Source organism: Grammomys surdaster, unplaced genomic scaffold, assembly GCF_004785775.1.
Source record: "Grammomys surdaster isolate TR1022 unplaced genomic scaffold, NIH_TR_1.0 189, whole genome shotgun sequence".
NCBI lineage: Eukaryota > Metazoa > Chordata > Mammalia > Rodentia > Muridae > Grammomys > Grammomys surdaster.
The window spans coordinates 8,491,142-8,515,072 of record NW_021604634.1 but is presented as its reverse complement, the minus strand read 5'-3'; the positions used below and the strand labels follow the sequence as shown (position 1 = coordinate 8,515,072).

Here is a 23,931-nt window from a genome sequence, read left to right as displayed (position 1 = left end):
GCTAGAGCAAGCAGGGCCGGAGCAAGAGAGCGAAGAGAAGGGGAAGAAAAAGAGAGAGAGAGAGAGAGAGAGAGAGAGAGAGAGAGAGAGAGAGAGAGGAGAAGAAATGAAATGCAGGGACAGAGATGGAGCAGAAACTGAAGGAATGGCCAACCATTAACAGGCCCAACTTGAGATCCATCCTACATGCAAGCACCAACCCCTGATATTATTAATGATATTGTTATGCTTGCAGACAGGAGCCTAGCATGACTATCCTCTAAGAGGCTGACTGAAACAGAAGGAGATACCCATAGCCACACATTAGACAGAGGTCAGGAACTCTTATGAAAGAGTTGGGGGAGGGATTGAAGGCCCTGAAGGGGATGGGAACCCTACAGGAATACCAACAGAGTTAATTAACCTGTACCTCTGAGAGGTCTCAGAGATTGAGCCACAAACCAAAGCATATACACAGGATGGACGGCTATCTCTGGCACATAAGTAGCAGAAGTGCAGCTCAGTTTCCATGTGTGTCCCCCAACAACTAGAGCATGTGGGTGATGGGGAGTCAGGGGTGAGGGTGCTATCCCTAAAGGATGCTAGCCTGACTAAGGTATTTGTTCCCCAACAGAGCTGCCTTATTTGATAGTGAGAGAGGATGCTCCTACCCGGGCAGAGACTTGATGAGTCAAGGTAGGGGGATACCCAGCAGAGCCCCACTCTCTCAGAGGAGGAGGGAAGAGAGATGGGGTGAGGGTCTCTGTGAGGGGAAGAAGGGAGGCAGTGTTTGATGTAAATATATAAATGTACAAATAAATAAATATTTAAAAATCAAATTAAAAATCAAAGTACAAAAACTAACAAGCATGAAAACTATTTTAGATACTAAGTTGAACTAGAACTTTAAGAACGCAAATGAATTATTTTGATTCTACATGGCAAATTGTTTTCTCTGTATTGTTTCATTTCTTCTCTTTCCCAAATTTACTTCAAAATAGTTATAAGTCTCCATAAACTAATATATAGATATGGGCTGAACATGAACATCAGCCTATTAATAAATGATTTTCATTCTCAAGTTATTAATAGAAAATATAAAAAGAAATTTTAATGTATTATATATTTCTGAAAAAATTTATAAGCATATATTCAGATATTAGAATGTGTAGAAAAAAATTTTAAGAATTTTGTACAGAGAAACACATGCACACATAAACATAGATGCACACACAGATGTTACTAGAGCCAGAAACGCTGGATTTGTTTTAAATATTGGCAAATAGTTTACATGAGATTTTCTCCTCTATTATCACTAATAAAATCATAGTCATCTTCACACTGTGCTATAAGTATCACTATAACTAGCTTTATTGTTAGTCTTTAAAAGGTGAATGTCCAGTAACCACAGTATAGGTATTTTTAAACTCTGCTTTTGAAATGTTAGTAATATTGAAGTCATATCCTAAAAAAAAAAGTTCTTCAATTTTTAACCAAATTCTCCATTCATTTATGCATCTGAAAGCATGGCTACAGGCAGGCCAGGCTGGCCTTGAACATATCCTGTCCCTAAGGATTACCTTGAACTCCTGGTCCTCAGGTCTCCAAGACCTAAGAACTGGGATAACAGGTGTGTACCACCATACCCAGCTCCTTCTTTCCAGATTTTGAGATGCAGTCTCTATACTCAGGTTGGTCACAGAATCATTCTGCCTCAGCCTTCTGAGGCTTGTGATTATGAGTGTCATACCAAGCTTCCACATTTTTAGAGCCTATTTTCTGCAGTCTATATTACTGTTATTAAGACCACAGATAGGACACTGAACAGGGTTACGTGAAACACAGAGCAATGTCCTAGTTAATGTTACATTGCTGTGAAAAAAACATGATGAACAAAAAAGCAAGTTTGGGAGGAAAAGCTTTATTTGGCTTACACTTCTACATTGAAGGAAGCCAGGACAGGAATTCAAACAGGATAGAATCCTGGAGGCGAGAGCTGATGTAGAAGCCATGGAGGGGTACTGCTTTCTCGATTGTTCCTCATAGCTTGGTCAGTCTGCTTTCTCATAGAATCCAGGACCATCAGCCAAGAGAGGCACTCCCTACAGGGCTGGGCCCTCACATATCAATCATTAATTAAGAAAATGTCCTACAGTCAGATCATATGGAGGCACTTTCTCAACTGAGGTTCCATCCTCTCAGATGATTTTAGCTTTTGTCAAACTGACATAAAACTAGTCAGCACATGCAAAGTCTCTCCAAGATGACAATTTCTATCTTTTGGCTATACACCCAATGATGAGCTAGGTAGGTATTATAGCAGTCCAGTATTGAAGTCTTTTAGGAGCTTGCATACTGTTTTCCATAATGGCTACACTACCTTATCAGTAGCATAAAAGGCGGAGATTGAGCTCCAGTTTTGCCCAACCTTGCCAGTAGGTACTTTTTATTTTGTTCTTTTTTGTTTGTTTATTTTTTCTCTTTTTGATAGCAGACATTCTAACTAGAATATGGCTTTGATTTATAGTCCTATAATAATTAGTGGTGGGAAACATGTTTTCCTATAACAGTGGCCACCTACATGCCTTCATTTATAGAGCGTCTACTTGGGCATTCAGGCAATATTTTAGCTGGATTATGTCTCCATAAAGAAAATTAAAAAGTGAAATAAAAAAAAACAGAAATATGCTGATTATGCATTTCATCCCAGTGTCCAATAATCTCAGGATAACTGTGGAATATTTACTATATGTTTTTTCAGTATATAAATGAAAATTAGCTTTTTTTTAGAAACATTAAAATACATATCAAAGATGAGGAAAAATAAATGCTAACAAAGACTGGAAGCCGATACAATAGTAATAGTACAAACAAAGCAAACAGTATTTTTTCCTAGTTTATTTTTAAACCACACACATACTGTTTTTAAACAATAGGCCATACATACACACACTTACATTGTACTTTTTTCATTTTATTTTATGTGTATGGTGTTTCATCTAAATGTATATTTGTATAACAACTACATGTTGTATACCAACATCCAGTGCCTTGAGAATAAAGAAGGCATTAGATCCCCTGGGTCTGGATTTTTGGATGGTTGTAAGCCTCTGTATGGGAGCTGGAAGCCTAACCCAGGTGCTCTGCAAGAACAGTAAATATTCTTAACCACTGAGTCATCTCTCTAGCCCACAATGATTTATTTTCAGTCTTACCCAAAAGTACTGTTTGGTTCACTACTCTGAGCAACATGTACAAATCAAAATTACCATATGCCAATAAATTTTTAAAATATATAAAACTTTACACTCATAATTTTATTAATATTTTATAATATACTTGATAACTTTATAATGCCCTCAAATGGCATTCTATAGATCAAAGACCTAAGAAGATGGAAAAATCTCCCATGCTCATGGATTGGTAGGATTAACATAGTGAAAATGGCCATCTTACCAAAAGCAAACTACAAATTCAATGCAATTCCCATCAAAATTCAAACACGATTCTTTACAGACATGGAAGGAGCAATGCTCAACTTTGTATGGAAAAACACTGACAATGTCCTTAACAAGCAAACTTTCTGTGAAGAATTGAGTAGTAAATATTACATGTAAGGTCTGCCACACACTCCTGAGTCTTGGTTTTAACAATTCCAAACGTATAAAAAGGCACTCTTATCTTCAAGGTGAAAATAAGTCAGAAGCTAGAACTGGTCTATGAACAGCCATCTGATAACCAACACTAATACACAGCAATCTCAAACCCTGGGTCAGCAACAATCACTGTCAAAAAAACAAAACAAAACAAAAAAAATCCTCATTACCTTGCATTATCACAGCTAGTTGCTCTGCAGCTGACTTTCTTAAAATAAGATCAACATCATCTGAGGTGAAGATTTCATACACCTTTTTAACAGTCTCCAACTGAAAATCAAAAAAATACACATTTTCACCTGTTTCCAATTCCAATAGAATTTTACAGTTCATGTCATAAAAACAAAAGCTTACAGTCAACTATACTTAAATAAACATTTATATACAAATTTGCAACAATGATGTGTTAAGCTTAGGAAGAAACAACTATGATGTTTAAATAAGCTTCTCTTTTAAATGAACATTATTGCTAAAGGTCATGAGCCATTAATCTATTAGCACCTTGAGACTATCATAGAAACTTTCAGGTTTCCTAGCATTTCTGTTATACCAGACTAACCTGAAACAAACAACTCAGACCCATGACTCAAAAAGACTTTCTCTCAATTCTGTAAACCACCAGCTGCAAACCTCAAGCCGTCTTCCCATCTCTGCCACTGGACACAATTCCAGTAGCTTTAGCAGCCAGAGATCAGCTTACTTCAAAGCCAGAGACTGAGGTAGCAAAGGCAGCAATATAAACAGAACAAAAGCCACGTTAACTTTTTTCTTGCACCCTCTGCTAATTCTATTCAGTGATGGCTAATCTCAGCTGTCAACTTGACACACATAGGAATAGAAAACTTCATTTGAGGAACTGCCTCCGTCAGATTAGTCTATATGAAAGTCTATGAAGCATTTTAATTGTTAATTAATGATTGAGGGCCCAGGCCACTGTGACTAGTATATCCCAAGGAAGGTGGGCCTGAACTGTATAAAAAAAAATTATCTGAACTTGTCCTTGAGAGCCAACTAGCAACCAATGTTTATCCATGATTTCTGCTTTAAGTTCTTGACTTGACTTCCTCTGATGATGTACTAATCTGTAAGACGAAATAAGTCCTTTCCTCTGTAACACAAACACACACAGACAAATCTCATATATTTTAAGAAATTAACTGAAAAAAATAAAAAACAGGGCTGGAGAAATAATTCAGAGATTATGAGCACACGCTGCTCTTCCAAAGGACCTGAGTTCGAACTCCAGCATCAAGATGCTTACAGTCATCTGTAAACCCAGCTCCAAGGAATCCAAAGCCGCCTTCTGCCTTCAACTGGGCATTGTGGTCATAAATATATATATATATACTCATAGTGTTTTGTAAATAAAAAAATAAATTAAAATTCATCACAAAACATCTCACTGTATTCAACTGTAGTGTGTTTCAGACACTCCATGAATAACTTGTATTTCCAGCACATACACTCAGTTAAAGAAGGTATAATCCCTGGAAGTCAACAGGTACTCACTCAAGTGATACTTGCCCAGTAAACAAACACATCCAGAAGCCAGATCAATACAGAATGCATGAAAACTAGCCCCAATTAGCCATCTCCCTTTTTATGCATACACATCCTAAAAAAATTACATAAAGTACATACTATATAAATGTGTCAAATGTAAATAATGTAATAAATGTATAAATGTAATAAATTCAAAAGTTCAAATTACCTTAATAACTAGTTCTCTTCTGTCATCCAACTTAAGGTCAATAGGTTTTTTCACAATAAACAGATTAGTAACTCTAGAGAGAACTCTAGCATCTATGAATGGCCGCTTTTTATCAGCCCCTTCTTCACTGGTCAGATGAAATGCTAAAAGTTTTAATGCTAATGAACGAACCCTAAAAACAGAAGGTATTTAAGTCAATACTTTATACTATGTAAATACCTATAAACAGGCTTAGAATTATATATAATTATCAAATAAAGTATAACCATATATATTGCTATTATTAATATTTTCCTGTTTCTACAAGAAAACTTTCATATAGACCTATTTTTATATGGAGCCAGTATTGTTTTATGAAATGACATCAGAAACTCAGAATAATTAATAAGAACAGTTGGGTAGAATCATAGAGTCTTTTAAAAAAAAAAAAAAAAACAGTCAACTTCAGGAGGTTAATCTCCATGTGAGATTTGTGGCCCCTACTGCCCAAGGATGTCTCTCTCTCTCTCTCTCTCTCTCTCTCTCTCTCTCTCTCTCTCTCTCATTTATTAGATATTTTATTTATTTACAATACAGATGTCATCCCCTTCCCCATTTCCCCTCCCTAGAACCTCCTATCCCATCCTCCCTCCTCCTTTATGCTTTTATACCATTTTAATTACATTGAGAATAGTCCTGGCATCATAGTGATAAAGCCCATCTTAAAATAAACCTGCAAGATGTGGTGGTTTGAAGAATAGTTCTCATAGGCTCATCTATTTGAATGCATGGTCTATATTTGGTGGAAATGTCTGGGGATTTTTGAAGTTGAACTAAACGCATTTTTTATATGACTACAAAGCATACAGGGGCCAGTGAGTAGAATGTAGTGGTTTAAATGAGAAGGGCCTCCATAGACTAATGAATACTTGGTCTGTAATAGGTGGAACTATTTGGGAACAAATAGAAGGTGTGGTCTTGTTAGAGGAGTAGTGTCACTGGAAGTGACACAGTCCCCTCACCGCACCCAGCCTCACAGTTGTGGATCACATGTAAGCTCTCATCTGCTTCTGTAGGGTCACAACTGCCTGTCTACTGCCAGACTCCACTCCAAAATTGGCATTGTCTATAACCTCTGGAATCATGAATCCCAAATTAAATGCTTTCTTTTATAAGTTGCCTCAGTCATGGTGTCTTGTTACACTGAAAGAAAAGTAACTAAGACAGAAGAGAAAAAAAGAAGGAAAAAAAGCAAGGTTATACATTTACCTAATGCTGTTGCTAGGTCCTTTCTTCTAAGGCAAAGTTAATCTATGCAGAAGCTGGGATTTAGGGAGAGTTTTAAAGCCCCACAACAAGGCCAGAGATGAGAAAAATAAACCATATTTTTGCGAGTCTTCCTTTCTAGTATTTAAACTTGCCATAATTTTAGGTTTAGTATCGGTCTCCAGAATCTAATTATCCTAATATTTATCCACTTTTTCAACTTACTTATATACTCTGTAATGATATAAAATTAGTCAGTAGACAGGGTTCCCAACTTCACTGAGTTTATAGATGGGATAATATAAAATTAATCCAATGAAGAAAATGACTAAGTTAAACTAAGCTAAGTTCTTTACTCTTACTCAAAGAAAGTTCAGACCTTATTCATGGATCCTGTTGAGTCTTTACTTACTAGAGATCTTGGGCCCTGTGATGTTTCTTAATCTTCATTGACAACTTGCCTAGATTTAGAATCACGACAGGAACATCTCTGGCATGTTTATGAAGGTATGTCCAAAAAAGGTTTTATTAAGGTGGGGAGGCCCCCAACCTAACTGTGAATGATACCATCCCATGAGCTATGGCTATGGATGGAATAAAAAGAAATTTAGCTAAGCACTAGGATTCCTCTGACTATGCTTGCTGACTACTTATATGGTCACGTGCTCCAAGCACTGGATGTCATACATACCTCCCCCACGATAAAAGACTGAGTCTGTAACCTTAAGCTATAAGGCAAAACAAGTTGCTTTTGTTAGATATTCTGTCAGAACATGAACAAAAATAACTAACACAATCTACCTAAGAGAATAACGCATATACTTGTATGTTGCCTTGTCAAATGCAGGTGCTGGTTAAGAGAAAAAGAGTACAGCACTTAAACAATAAACACTAGTGCTTCCCAAGGACCCTGGCATACTTGCAGAAGCCAGTCCCTGAGGAGAATTCCATTCACTCTCTTAGTGCTTTATTTCCACATATTTCTTTACCATCTGGGGAAAACAAAATTACCTATTTTCAAGAAAATGTCTGTGACTAGACAAATGGGTCAGAGGTTAAGAGCACATGGGACATAGGATAAGAGTTCCATAGGACACAGTTTGATTCCAAACTCAAGCCAGGCAGCTCACAACTGCCTTTAACTCCAGCTCTAAAGGGATCCAGTATTTCTGGACTCCCTAGGCACCAACAAACAGATACATACACGTATATACCCATCATTAAAAGATAAATAAAAGATTATTTTTTAAAAGACTGCTCAGGCTAGAGAAATGGCTTAGCAGGTAGAAGCACTTGCTGTTCTTCTGTAGGACTGGTGTTCACTTGCTAGAATCCACATAGTGACTCACAACCATCCAAACTCCAGTACCAAGGGATCTGACAGACAAACACCAGGGACAGATGTGGTACATAGAAATATGTGCAGGCAAAACACCCATACATATAAAATAAAAATATATAAAAATTTTAAAATAAATTAGTTAAATCAAAAGACTGTTCTTCCTGTATCTTAAATATTCTTCATCACTACTTGACTTTAAACTTCTTCCTCTTCTCAGTGAGGGGAAATGTATTCACTGTTAATTATGTAACAGTCTTCTCTAAGACTCGTGTTCCAGGAAAACAGCCAAGGACTTTGCATTGCTCATTTTTACATGTGGATTGGTGCTCCAGGGTAATGACACAGAGCCACTGTCCTTCCGTTCTTTAGTTCGGTTTCAGATTCATATAATTACTACATTCTCCTAGGATGCTTCCATTAATCTTTTTTATTCAAAAGGTTATATTGTACTCACGAAGGTTTTTTCACTAGCAGAAGTCGTAGCACAGACTTCAGCCAGGTAGTAGAGGGGAGAATGTCTTCTTCTGCCTCAGAACTCACTTTGCTTAGACGGAGAATGCAGTTGCCTAAAGGATCTTCTGTATCAGCATAGCCCTAAGAATTTTTTTTTAAGAGAAATTATCATTCAGTTTAATTCATATTAAGTTTTCAACTTGAAATTAACAGTAATTATATAGGCATGTCATGCAATTCATTAATTCCTTTCAAGTCAACTGAATAACAGAGCCTCTTTTAAAAATAGCCTACATGAGATTAGGAGGTGAAATAAAACTAAATTAAAAGTAAAATAAAATTTAAAAGTACATTTTAAGGAAACTCTACGGATATGTCTGTTTTCCAAGATCTGAGCAGTAGCAGCTCCATACTTGAAGCACTCGAAAGATCTTTAGCCCTCTCCAAACAGAACAAAGCAGGAGTGCTATAGGAACTCCATTTGGAAAACTGCAAGAGTGAGATTCAAGAACTAAAATCTATGTGTCCAATGAAAACACATAGCCATCATCCATAGGAAGCTGTAGTCTGTCTCCAGTGAATTACAGCTATTTCTTTTACATAATTTTTTATATCAAGTAACACAATGCAATGTAGATATATAAAAGTGAGAATAGAGAATGTTTCTGAAGCTCATTCTTAGATGTCCTAAAAGTTTTAACTGTGAACTTGACACAACCTAGAGTCATCAGAGAAGAAAAGCCTGAATCAAAGGACCACATAGACCACATTTGCCTGTGGGTATGTCTGTGGGGATTGTCTTGATTATTAACCAATGCAGGAGGGCCCAGTCCACTCTGGGTGGCACCAGTCCTAGACAGCTGAGCATGAGCATGAGCTACCCAGAGAATGAACCACACAGCAGCAGTCCTACATGGTTTCTGCTTGCCCTGACTTCCCTTGATGATAGGCTGGGACCTGGAAGTGTAAGCCAAAAACTCTTCCCTCCCTTAAGTTGCTTTTGGTCATGAGGCTTGTTATGGCAACAAAATAAAACTGGGAAGGAAAATGTGGAAGGAAAAGATAAATAAAAGTCACTTTTCTTCATGGTACTAGAAAAGAGCTTTCCCTACATTCTGATCTTCTCTTTCAGGTGCCTCAGCTGTAGATTCTTCCTTTCTTGGGCAAACCACCTGAACTCTAAGAATCCCAATGAGATTTTTCAGAGCAGAGTATCTTATCACACATCAGAACATTTAAATAGGATCCTATTTAATAAATACAAAAAAAATACATTTTAGACGTGAACTTTTGACCATGGAAACAATATATTTTATAGTAATTTGACAGTTGTTCAGTTTCTAAAGATAAAGATAATTATGTACTTAGAACCAAACAAACAAAAAAACCTGGGACTGGAGTTACTGTTCAGCTGTAATGAATAAGTCTTACTGAAGTTCAGTTTCCAGCACCCACACTGGGCAGCTCATAACTGACTATCACTCCAGTTCCAGGTGATCTGGCACCTCCTTCTGATCTCCATGCTATCCCACATACATAGCATACACTCATATAAACACACATATACACATAAATAAAATTAATTAAGATAAATCAATAAGATTGTGGGTCCTAGCTCTTTACCTTTCCATCCAAGGGAGACAGGAACCTAAACTTTCCTCATTCTTACAATGCCAAAAAGGACTGTGTAAGAAAGTCTTGTACCTATAAGCTCATCAATCAAAGGATTACTCTAATTAAATACATGCACAAATAGAATTCATAAGGAAAGCTAGTCATACAATGTCTGTTTAACAAGGACTGCTGGCTTTGCCTCAAAGCCTTTATAAAAGGTTGAGCTCTATTTTGCACAGTCAATACTTTCTGATCTCCCACCCAGGTAAGTAAAGCATACACAGGTAAATTCGCTATCCTTGTTTAACCTTCTGCCAGGAAAAAAAAAAGCCATGTACTTCCTGCTCACTTATCCCCAGTGCCTTCACAGCTACACTTCATTTTTCTCACAATGTGACAGTTCTGCTGTTTGCATTCTTTTAAATCACTGACAACCAGCCAAAGATAAATGGTATCATAAAAAATGAATTGCACAGAGTACCTGTAGCACTGGAATGACAGGACAGAGAGATTCGATAAACTTGTTCCAGGTCAGAGCTGTCATCATCAATCGTCCCTGAAGCAGATACAGCAGAATGGCCTTGGCAGCAGCATTCACCTGCTCAACAAGAGACACAGCCATGCTATGAGATGCCAGGTCCTCTTATAGACCTATGTTTATAAAATCTGAAAAGGTGTAAAATCGACTTCTCTTTCTTAAAGTGTTCCTCTCTCCATATATCACCTATATTCTGGTATTAATGAGTTTGTTCCCTTACTAGTTCCTACTACTTTACCCTTATCAATAAATCTGAAATAACAACTATTCTGAAGCTCCCTACATCTAAAAGATAATCATAAGTAAAATGTTGATCTGATTCTGAGATCAAGTGCATTCTGTAAACCCACTCTCTTTAACATCTTTTACATAAATAATACCAGAACTGAATTAATACGCCAAATACATATGTCCTTGTAGCTTATCAAGCTGTTCAATTTTATTAGAGAATTTATTTGACTTGGTAGAGTAATCTTTTGCCCGTATTTTTAACATATTATACCTCATTTTTGGATTCTTGAATACCAAATGCAGAGATCTCATATAGAACTTTTGGATGAAGCAGAAAATGAATTCCACTACAAAGTGAAGACACAGGTTTAGTGACATTATGGACACCTAAACATTCCTGTAAAATAATACAAATATTTTTGAATTAGTGAATGGTATTTCTAAGAGTCCTCTTTCTTCTGCTTATAATTTGTTTCCACTGTTAGTTTTTACATCATTAAAAGGTTTTTTAACTAGTAAGATTTTTCTACCTAACTCTTCAAGTCTAATATGGACTATATAATATTCAATGAGCAAAGTTTTCAGAAATAAAAAAAAAATCATAATCTCCAGAAGTCTAACAGATATAAAAGACATGACAAAACTCTAAAACTTTAACCTAATGTGTTTAATTTGTGACTTGATTTACTGAGGCTTAAGAAAGATTCAACTTTTAAAAATAGGAAGGAAGGGAGAGAGGGAGGGAGGGAGAAGGAAGGCAGGAAGGAAGAAAGGAAAGAGGAAGGAAGGGACAGAGGGAAGGAGGGAAGAAGAGAGGGAGGGAGGAAAGAAGGCAGAAAGGAAGGGAGGGAAGGAGGGAGAGTGTGTGTGTATTGAGGAATATGTGATTAAGCATAATAAAGAAACAGTAAATCCTTTCTCAATTATAAGAGAAAATGTTTTTCTAGAAACTAGGAATGTGAGAGAGAACCGAAGTGATCAGAAATATTAAGAGATTGTAAACCCAATAGGTGGAAGCACACGGAATAGTTGGTCACAAACCTAAACTCAATTTCTTTCATACTTCAAGTTACTCTCTCCTTATAACTAGTAACAATTTACAGGTCAAAATACATACATGTGATCTCACATACTTATATGCATATAAATTATTATTTTAACTATTAACTTAATGTCACCAAAAATGTTCCAAACTCTTGAGAGCTAAGGCTTCAACCTTTGTGTGTGTGTGTGTGTGTGTGTGTGTGTGTGTGTGTGTATTTTATTGGATATTTTATTTATTTACATTTCAGATGCCATCCCCTTTCCCCATCTCCCCTCCCTAGAAATCCCTATTCCAACCCCCTTCTCCTTTTTGCTTTTATACCATTTTAATTACATGCAAGTAATAAGGTCAGTTCTAGGTTGAGGCACTAGCAATACAATAGATGCAAATAGTCAAGGAACAAGCAAGACAATAAACACAGCCAAAGAACAAGCAAGGCAATAAACAAAATTCCATGAACACTCCTGTGATCACTGTTTCTAAAGGCTTATCAGGATGACTAAAATATCTGAGCCAACCTCCGTATACTAGCCCAAAGTCATTTTCATGTCTGAAGCCTACTTCCTTGGTCTAGTCTAAAATTTAGATTCCTGCTTCAGCCTTAATGATTAAAATAGCTGTCACTTCCTTACAACACACACCATTCTCTGAGCTTCAGTTTATTTATTCATCCATAAATGTAATAATTTCTTCTACAAGCCTTCCATAGCCATCTCCTAAATGATACTACCCAAACCATAGCTTTAAAAATCATCTCAGATGGTCATAGTGCCATCTGAGCACCTTGGATTAAAAATCCCAACACTCTGAATTGAAAACCTTGTTTCTGTAAAAAGGAGATTCAACTTAAAGTCATCATTAAGCAAAAGGAAGTAAACCCCAACTTATAACAGTAAAGATGAATTATCTAAGTAGATCTCACATCCTTCAGATAAACTAAACACTTGGCAAAACATGTATAGTATGAAACTATGCTTTAGGCAGACAAAACAAACACTAATACATTTTATATATAAAGATATGTGTCTCCAATAAACATATACTCTAAAACATGGATGGAAAGACACCAACAGGAAGAGTAGCTGAGATGTCTGTGTCACTGCAGTATTTTTATTGATGTGAAAACAGATCAGAAGTAAAAATGGCAAAACACAAACACTTGTTACACCCAGACTTACAGGAGTTGTTAGATTTATAGTGCAACCTTCCCAGAGCTGACTAATGACTACCATCTACTTATGAAAGAAAGTTCTTAGGGCTAACACAAAAACAGCAGAAGAAAAGCTCCACCTTCACAATCTCCAGGCAGCACTGGTAAGTCTCCACCTTCACCTGTGGCAATGGGTGAGACAGCATATGGAGAAACACCTTCTGACTCTCTCCCTGGAGTAATGGACTAGCCTGTGCAGATTTCCAGCTGGTAGAAAGGAAAAACAGCCAACACATCTGAGGTCAACAAGTTACTAAGCAAAAGATTATAAAGCATGTTCAAAAAGATACCCTCCTACTCCAGTTCCTTTGAGTGACATCTTTCTTTAACTAGATTGGCATGAACTCAGGCAAAAAATAATTCTCTCTAAAGGAATAGAGAAAGAAACAAAAAGAAAACATCCTTAAAAATTCACACTTACAGCTAGGCATGATGACACATGCCTTCAAGTCCAGCACTCAGGGAACAGGGGTAAGTGTATCACTAAGTTCGACCCTGGACATAGGAAGTTCCAGGATAACCAAGGCTATATAGTAAGAACTCATACAAAATAAATAAATAAATAAAATTTTATTTAAAAAGAACCTTTGGATTTGAGAGAGTGAGATGGCTCAGTGGATAGAGGTGCTTGTCACACAAATCTGATGACCTGAGTTCAACTCCCAAGTCCTACAGGAGTGAATTTACTCCCCAAAACTGTCCCCCTGGTTTCACACATCATGGTATGTGCACCTGTATTACACACACATATATATTACTAAAAAGGTAAATAAAACTAAAACTCAAAAGCTAGCTGATGTTTGTCATATTAGGGAATTTATTATAGGAATCTGTCCCAATATCTTAATATAAAATAACTAATGCATAATTCTTTCCTAAAAGCCATTAAAGAATATTAGTAATTTTATAAAACTTATAAAAGGGAATCTTAAACTTAGGTAATTATTTCTGTCGACTTCAGTTTTTTTTGAGATTGGGTCTTACTAGGCATTGAGTGATGACTTTTAACTACAAGTGAGTCTCCTGCTTCTGTTTCCTGAGTGCTAGTGTGAATCAGCACCTCTGACTATTAAAAACGAATAACTGGATAGTTGACAAGGACGACTATAAATGCCCACAAATCCAGGAACTACTCATTTTCATTATGGGCATGACACTGTTAAATTAAGGTCAGTTTCATTTATATAATTATTTATTTTTATTTTTTGCACATTGGTGTTTTGACTGCCTTTGTCTGTATGAGGGTGTCAGATTCCCTGGAACAGGAGTTACCAACAGTTGTGGTCTGCCATGTGGGTGCTGGAAACTGAACCTGGGTCCTCTGGAAGAGCAGCCATCTCTCCAGCCCCCAGCCTCATTTATATTCTTCCTAAGTTTACACACCCTTGTTCATGCATATTACTCCTAAGTTTGTATATGCATGCCTCACATCCAATGCCCATACACACACTACCATATATTAATACTGTCACATACACACAATACCATATATTAATACTACCATATAATTAATACCATATATTAATACCATATATTAATACATTTAAAAAGGAAATATTACATCTTTGAACAAATGCAGATGATTTCCTTTATGAGGGGGGAATGCTGATGATAGGAAAAGCTACGCAAGGCTTGGTCCGCCAGCTCCACTAATTCTAGGAGATTCTTTTCTCCCTGCAATAAAAGAGAAAAAGGATAGGAAATACGAAATTCATATAGAATAAAATTCTCATAGTTAACTAAGTAACTTCAAGAAATTAAACCATTCAGAAATTCTGTTCACAATTGTTTAAGTCCACTTTCTGATGAATCAATCTAAAAATATCAACCTAGAAGGTAAAGTGTGTGGGAAATCCTAGTGAAGTATCATCTAAGACTGTTCCATATTTGGGTTTCCTTTGCTCACTTGTGAGCTCTGCGACTAAAAGATTAGTGTATTTTATTACCTACCATCCCGACAAGCTCTGGAAACAAGAAGGCATCTATACATGCAGTCAAAAGACTGCAGAATGAACAAAAATAATAGTAAGTCTACCTAAAGATGCTATTTAAAGTTGTAAAAGAAGAAACTGGAATCCAGTGGCATTAAGAAGTGACAAAAAAAAAAAAAAACTGGCCAGGCCAAGTAGTTCAGGTCTTCATCCTGGCTTCTGGGGCAGGGAGTCAAGTATAAGGCCCACCAGGACTACAAAATAAGCTCATGTCAAATCAGATCAATATATAAAAACAAACAGAAAAGTAAACAAAAGGGCTGGAGGCTTAGTTCAGCCTCAGCAGTGATGTGCCTACCTAACAAGTAAGAGGCCTGAGCTTCCATCCCCAGCACAGGAAAATGTGTTAACAGAGGGAATATGGCAACAAGAAAAAGAAAAAATTCATAATGAATAAATTATAATCATGAGGTTCATAGATACTTCAAAAAAGGAGTAAGAATTGTGTGCTTACTTTTCAGAGCCCATTTTGATATTCTCAGATGCTACACATACCTCTACTCAAGTCAATGCCATCTCTGGAACCCAACTCTGGGATCCACTAGCCTTTCAGTATAATATGTTATATTTCAATAGTAAATTTAAATGAGATAAATGGTAATAATTACTGCTTCGATACTATATATCAAGATACCCACTATCTTAGAAATAATAACTCAACACTGTAGTTAACAGCTACAAAAATATCAGGTTCTTCATGAAAATATGTAGTAAATGCCATAAAAGATTGATACAAAATTTTATCTACAAGTATCTAAGTATGCATTAACATAGCTCTCATAATTCTGATTAAATCAGTTATCACTCACTTCTGAAACTGTGAGACACTGATATAGGTACTTGCTATTATGTGTAAGAATAGTTACAGCTTTTTGAAACTGCTAATTCTATGAGAACATACTATTCAGTACCCTAATGTCTCTGTGTTACTTTTGTGCAAATTATATCTTTATTTTAATCAGATTATAAACCCATCCAATAAAAATGTACCATATTTTTACCACATATTTACATGTTGTAGATCAGTCGGAACACTGTAAGTTAGATTTTCTAAACACTTCACCAAAAAAAGATTTAAGAGATTATTTGCAAAATATTTTACCTCTTTCTCCACATCAGATAGGAAGTTACAGGTACATTCAATTGAATAAACAGCCTCTGCAGTTCTCTTATAAATGCTGTAATTTTCAGAATCCAGTTGTTCCAAATAAGCTACAACAGTGTCATGAATCTCTGGATATTCCAAAGAAATAGGCATGTCCAACGAGACAAAGAATAATGCTGCTGACATGGACTCTGGCAAAAACTCACTCGCCTTGATGAAAAAACAATTAAGTTAAATATTTTCTAAAGTGTTTTTTTAGAAACAAACTGTATACTATAACGTTAGTTGAGCCTATCTTATTAATTCTTATCAAAAATCTGTTTTTCTTCATGAGAAAATTGTATTCCCCACCATATCAACATATCATTTATTAATATGTTTTATTCAATGCAATTTTTCTCTGCCCAAAATGTCTCAAGTCCAAATATGGCCTCCTTGTCCAAGTCCGGGAGATTGGATACCTTCCTCCTCTCACACTCAGAATTACTCTCTCTCTAGTTGCTGCCCCTTGTTTACACCTCTGCTATGAAGTAAAACATGAGGCCAACATGCTCCTGAGGACAGAAACATTTCCTCTGACATATATAAGCATGCAATGCAGGGCTTATAACTACACATGAAACAGTATAACACTAATTGAATTCCACCTTGATTTATTTGAGCAGAAATTGATTTGTACTCTCCTTTTAAGACAGAATTCAACATAATATTTCAAATCACTTCAGAAAACTTATGGAAGACAAACCTATTCTATTGTTTTACATTACAATATATTTTATAATCAAAGTCAATGGATCTAAAACTAGAACTAATTTTAATGATTATAGTTCTGTGGTAAGATTCTAAGTATTAATTAAAAATAAAATGTAGTTTAGTCAAAGTTAAGAAAAGTCATTCAACAGACTCAATAGTTTGGCTGAAATATTGTCTATTACTGAATTTAATCATGACTTATTTCAATGACATTCTATTTTAACAATAATCAACAACTGTCTAAAAGTCTAATATTAAGAGCTGGATCAGTTAAGCAATAATATACTTAAAAGAGTTGCCAAATAAAGATCAAAAAAGAAAAAGGAATCAAATTTTAGGTTAAAACCACTGAAAAACTAAGACGCATAAGAGAGCACCTATTAGAAAGTCATGAGACCCTCACTGTTTTGTTAGTAATACTCTTACTAAAAAAACAAAAGAAACTAAAAAAACTAAAAAAAACTATATATATATATATGCTCACCTACAAATCACTCAACAAATATTAACTGGGCCTCCCTTCTGCGGTTGTGCATGCTGGGTACTGTACCAGATGCTGAGGACACAGCAGAAGCAAAACAAAATGTCTGCCCGCATGAAGCTGACATTCCACTGAAGAAGGCAGAGAGTAAATAACACATTCATAAGATGTCAGATGTGGATAGCAGCACTTATAAAAAATTTTAAGGGTGAGAAAGGTAGAGAATGTTATATGGAATGCATAAGGGAAGTGCTACTACTTTAAAGCAGTATAACATCTCTGGACAGTGACATCAGAGTTTCCTAGTTTGCATTCTATTGCTGTGATAAACACCATGACCAAATCCAGTTTAGGGAGGGAAAGGTTTATTTGGCTTACCAGTTATAGACCATCACCAAAGAAACCAACGAGCAATCTTACTTAATGGCTGGATTTCTGTGGCTTGCTCAGTTTCCTTCCTATACACTTCAGGTATACCTTCCTAAAAAGGCACAGTCTACTTTGTACTGGGCTCTTCCACAACAATCATCTATCAAGAAAACACCCCTGAGACTTGCCCACAGGCCACTCTGATGGAGGCAATTCTTCAATGAAGTCTTCCTCTTCTCTGATACTCCTATACAAATAAATGACCTGGTGCAGAGCCCTGCCCAGGTTGCGACAGAGTGGCATAGTGACATGCCTCCTGACCCTGACAGGGCCCAGTGTGAGCCTCCATGAGTGTCCATGGCTGCTGAGGGTATAAGGATTGTTTGTATATTAATGTACACATTTTCACATTAATGATTACATGAGAATCAGAAACAGCACAAGTCCAGGAGGTGAAGGCATAGCTAATGTCTCGCCAAAATGGTAAATGCTGGGACCTTCAGGACAGCACTTAAGGCTATGGGAAAGAGCTCTAAATACATGAGTTGGAAAATATATATAATTTCTCAACTATGCAAAATATAAGGATGCAATATGAGTTATGAGAGGCTTCATGAATCTAAAGGAACAAAGGCAGGTACACTATGAGCCAGCTTGTCGGATACAAAGGCAGGCAGATTCCTGAATTCAAGGTCAGCCTAGGACAGAACAAGGTTGGACCCAGGTGAGGTAGAAATGGTAATTTCAGGGCAGGGTCCCACCCAACTAGCTTATCATCTGTGCTAAACAGAGACAGACAGATTTCTGAATTCTTTTGCAATGTTAAGAAAAAAACTGTATGCTTCCTGTCTCTTGAGAATCAAAGGGCTGGGGATTTGGGATGCTGATTCGTAAGATAATCTACAGAAAACCTGGAATAAATAACTGAATTGATATGTAAATAAAAAAACTGGGCTTTTGGTCTACAAAAAAAGAGATAGCAGTTCTTTTTTAGATAATTTTCTCTAGCAAGAACAGAGCTGTCTGGAGATCTCTGGAGAGCAACACAGTTCTTCAAGAATTTTTTTCTTAACAGGTTTTCTGACTTGGTCAGAAGATCCAATAATCTTTTTATAGCAGTTTTTCTGACTTTGATCAGAAAAGCCAGGAGCTATCCATATAGCTTTTTAGAATTTTTACTAGCAGGGAGAGCTGTCTTAACCAGAGAATTTTTAGCATAGCAAGAAAAAGCTGTCTAGAGCACAGCAGAACACAGAGAGGGGAGGGAGAGATGGAGGGAGGGAGGGAAGGAGGGAGAGAGACAGATACAGAGAGAAAGAGAGAGAAGGAGGGAGAAGAGGGGAGAGAGAGCAAGCAAGCAGTCTATAAAGCACCTCAGCAGAACCTAGGCCGCCAGCTTGAACACACAATTTGACTTCAAGTCATTCGTTTTTCTGTTCCTATACACCCCTTCTCTCAGAACCCCTCTCCATGCCAAAGCTGTTTCTTGGCAACCTGGATCAGTCAGGAGCAGTCACAAAACAAGAGACAAGCTCCAAATAGATCATTATAGATAGTGCTGAGGGATAGAACTAGGGAAAGAAGAAGCAGATCAATTAAGGCTTTGATCTTTCTTAAGGATTTGCTCACAGATGGAAGCCGTTGACAGGATGCAAGCAAGTATTAGTCTGACTAGTCTGCAGAGAAACAAGGATAAAAAGAGAGACCAGTGAAGGACTGTGATAACACAGACCAAACAGGACATTGAATTCAACTCAGGTACTTCACACTGGAGAAATGACATTTAAGGACTAGAAAGTTTTGCCTAAAAAATTAACATGTAGAAAATGAAGATACTATTTACTGAAATAACAAAGTCTATGGGAAGAAAACACTTATGAAGCAAGAATTAGGTAGGTAGGGAGGTAGAGATACCAATATCCAAGTAAAGGTACTGAAATGGAACACTAGAGATATAGAACATATATATGATATGAAACATGTAAATTACATTACACTGTAAATCTAAGTGTTGGAATCATAAACAAGTAAATCACATTTAAAGATCACATAAAGGGAGGTATTTCACAAGGTCAGTCTTCTACATTTGAAAGACTAAGGAAGATAAAGAAGAGTAAGTAAAGGAGAATTGGTGACTTGGACACACTGTACTGAAATAATACAACCTAAGGGGTCTAACTCCATGGTAACTACATTTTAGTGTTAGGGTTCAAAATCACTGACTCAAATAGTATGCAAGAACAAAGAACGTTTAATCTGCAGAAGCTACCAGAACACAGGGGTCACCACCGATTCAAAATGGTGACCTGGACAAAGACACTCAGGTCTCTTTTATAACAGAACTGCTATTAAATCTTTTCTGATGTCAAAACTACAATGAGAATTCTGCCAGTTTTCAAGTGTCACTAAGCTAATTACTTCTGAGATAGCAAACAGGCATCTAAAACCTAGAGCACGTTCCAAAAGGTGGTAAAACCCATTAATCAAAGGTCATAAAAAGGGAACTGAGGATTTACTGTAGGTGCAAGTACAGTCGATAAAATATTGACTAGGTTTATCTATACAAAACTTCAAGGATAACATAGTTATCTTTAGTCTATAGTTCTCCATGAACCTGTGAACCTAGTAACAAATAATGAATGTTTAGCCAGATAATTACTCTTAGTAAATATGCATGAAGACATCCTCTGTTGTAAACCTTTTATTCAATTTATGACCTTTTATTCAATTTATGTGCAAACTTGTAGTGTATTTTTTACCATGTGGTCATGCACACTGAAAGACGTACAAGTGCTGAGAAAAAAAAGCAGAGACAAGCCTCTCTCCCCTTTTTCTACCCAGGACTTCAACTAAGAGCTGAGCAGTTCCTGCAGAGGTAGAACAAAGGCTATTTTAAATTTATCCCACCACATTTTACTATGAGGTGCTAAACTGGAAACTGTAGCTTCAAGCCTCAGAACTACTCAGACAGGCAGGTCAGCAAAGTGACTTAGATTTAAGATAGGTGTGGAGAGCCGCATAGTGCTGCGCCTTTAAGATGGCACTGGTCTCTGCCTTCCGCCACCTGCTGGCGAGGACTCTTAGGAGTAAACAACTCCTTATATGGCTGTGGCAGTTGATCTGGCTTGTCTCCGTGTGTGTGGACCTATCTGCTGTTGCCACATGGCAGACAGGGGTTGGCTAGTCCTAGAGTACTTAAGCCTGGGAGAGGCTTCCCCCGGGGTCGTCAGTTAGAAGATTGTTCAAAGGTCCTGAATAAACTGCTTGGAGAAGAGCTCGCGTGTTGCGTCTTCCTTGCTGGTCGAGGGTGGACGCGACAGATAGGTAAACATTTTATTATTATATTGTTAGGATTAGGTAATCTAAGACCTCATTGATGGGTGCCAGGCTGCCCCAGATGAGCTGCATTCCTGCGTCATGAATGATTAACCACAGGATGGGCTGCCCAGCACAGATGGCCTATCCTGAGATAAGATTGTCTCCCATTCATGTGGCTACCTCTAGTCTGTTCCTCGAATGGGGGATTTGATTGTCTTGTTCCTGGACTTTGGGGTCTGCCGCTGGAGTAAATGGTTTATGGCCTACTTTCTGAGTGGAGATAAAATGGGATGAAAAGGTCATTAGTTTGAAAGAGCAGCGACTAACTCTAGTGAGAAAAATAATAACTGGGTTTGAATTAAGCATTAAGCAGAGAACAGAGTACATAGTACTTGATAAACATTCATTTCCTTCCTTCCTCCTTTTCCCTCAAGGGGGAATTTGACATTTTCACTCTGCATATTTGTATCTGAAATTCTGTAATATCAACAACTCAAAACACTATGCTAAGATCCTAAATGTAATTCTTGCATGTAGAAGCATTATCTAAGAGTTTGATAGAAAGGAGACCTCTAGGTCAGGAACTTAACTCAGTAGTAGAGTGTTTGCCTAGCAAGCACAAGGCCCTCTGTCTCCAGCAGCAATAGAAGGTGTCAAGGACAAGAAACTCATCCCCTTGGGCCCTACCCTAATGAATCAGAATATGGAAGATAGGATTATCAAGATCTCTAGGAGATCTGTTTGCACACTATACTTCAAAATTTACTGATATGAATCATTCAGTTAGCACCAACAATAATGAGACTTTACATATATCATGAAAAGCAGAAGACTTGGGATATGAAGTCCTCCTGACTTTTACTTTTGCTTGCAAGCTGAGAAGCACTCAAGTTTATTCCTAGAATACACTTGGATCTTTAGTTTTGCTTCTGGTTCAGGCTAGTATTTTCAACTCTTCCTCAACACCCTCTAAATATTTACTCAAGTAAAATAACCTTCATTTTATTTCCTAATCAGTTCCCTCCCAATCAATAGTATCTTTCATGAGAGTACTAACATTTTACCCAAATATGAATACTCTACAAAGTTATTTTCAATTTAAAAAGTACCAATTTCAAAGGATAACCTCTTTGGCTCAAATTGCCTTCCAATTGTGGGTGACTCCTCACAGGCAGAGGGCAGCAAAACCTCACATTTCTACACAATGGAGAAATGAGGAGCAATGGAAGAGCATTTCTGTTAATATGCCATTTTAAAATACTTCGTTAGTTGAAGCAAATAAAACCAAGTAACCTATAAACACATTAACCACACATCTCCAGCAATGTCTAAAACTGATCTAGTGAAGTGGAAATTAAAAACACAAATGTACTACTAAACATTACAGATACTGATTTATCTTCAGAAAAACAAAGAAAAGACAATGAAAAATATCTTTGTTCAAAGTTAACAAAACGACAAAAGAACACTGGACATATTATACACACTATACATACACACACAGTCTACAAATACACAAGCACAAGTTTTCTGGTGATAGATCTTGTCTGAAGACATTCATCTGAGGAGAGTAAACAAGTAGATGGCTTTAAGAATCACAAATAGTCATATTTGTGATATAGATAGAGAGATAGGTGATATTCCATATAGATTTGTGATAGCTCATGAGGACCAAGGTCAGTCCAAGGATTATACAATTTTAATTTTTCACAATGCAAACTGTATGTTTTAAATTTAAATCTTTGTTTTTTCCAAAATGTTCTGGAAATAAATTGCAAATCTTAAATATTAATAGAAAGTAGAATTGAGACTACATTCTCCACAAAATTCTAGAAACAAAATTAAAAATGGTTAATAACTAAGGGTAATAAAAAAGCATAGGAAGTAGTTCTCTAGTTGTTAAGATCCCTCCTATGCCTTCTGTGGTAATACATTTTTCTGAAAATGTCTCTTGATTCCAAAGAAACTAAAAATTTAGAGACTTTTCCATCAAGTGCATGATGTACCTTGAGATGATTTAAGACTGCATACTGAACCTGCTATTCTACTCAGCCTTTTTCATTTTAACCTGCCTTGAACAAGTATAACCAAGCTTACTATGCATTGCACTTTTCATGCAAACAGCTTGTACAAGCTAAGCTAAATGCAGTTTTAGTCTTAAGTTACATACGTTTTTATGGTCCTGACCCAGAATTGTGTGTGTGTGTGTGTGTGTGTGTGTGTGTGTGTGTGTGTGTTTGTTTATTGATAACAACTGTTAGCAGTGTTAAGTGCCATTCAGGGTCAGTAACTTACTCTCTTGTAATAAATTCTTCTTCCTTTCTCATATTGTTTCTTGCACTACTCAATAAATAAAGAGAAAAGTCTTTTGTTAGGATAATCATGACAAACATCAGACACACACATACACACAAACAGACATCTGACACAGACACAGGCACAACTCACAGGGAACAGATACCGGGGCACAAAACAGTTAGGTGACAGATAGGCCAGTAGCTACAAACAACAAACAGGCAGGGGACACAGTGGAGAATTCAAATTTGGACTCACAGGAGTAAACTAATCCAAGAGGATGCTGCTTTGTTTTCATTTCCAAATGGAATATTGATACATACTGGTGCCCACTAAGGGTATCTTTAATGCATAATTCACACTCTCATTAAAGTAGGCCAAGTGTTTTAATAACTATACTATAGAATAGCTGTACATGAATGACGTGTGACATTTTACCATTAACAGTCAAATTCAGAGACATAACTGTACACATGAAGCTCATGAAGAAGGAAGACCAAGTGGGGGTGATTCAGTCCTTCTTAGAAGGAGCAACAAAATACTCAAGGGAGCAAATATGGAGACAAAGTGAGGGACAGAAACTGAAGGAGGGGCC

At 36.8% G+C, this 23,931-nt stretch overlaps 1 protein-coding gene across 1 annotated transcript in view; it reads right to left on the bottom strand.

Annotated features, from left to right (window-relative positions):
- Positions 1-23,931, bottom strand: part of Rttn (rotatin) — a 181,568-nt gene that overhangs the window by 121,692 nt on the left and 35,945 nt on the right. Inside the window, exons 11-18 of the mRNA XM_028768961.1 lie at positions 16,118-16,330; positions 14,586-14,698; positions 13,105-13,231; positions 11,041-11,166; positions 10,482-10,598; positions 8,388-8,527; positions 5,347-5,518; positions 3,806-3,905 (exon numbers count right to left, since the gene is read on the bottom strand). Of these exons, the coding sequence (XP_028624794.1) occupies positions 3,806-3,905; positions 5,347-5,518; positions 8,388-8,527; positions 10,482-10,598; positions 11,041-11,166; positions 13,105-13,231; positions 14,586-14,698; positions 16,118-16,330 (1,108 nt within the window). The remainder of the gene's footprint in view (positions 1-3,805; positions 3,906-5,346; positions 5,519-8,387; positions 8,528-10,481; positions 10,599-11,040; positions 11,167-13,104; positions 13,232-14,585; positions 14,699-16,117; positions 16,331-23,931) is intronic.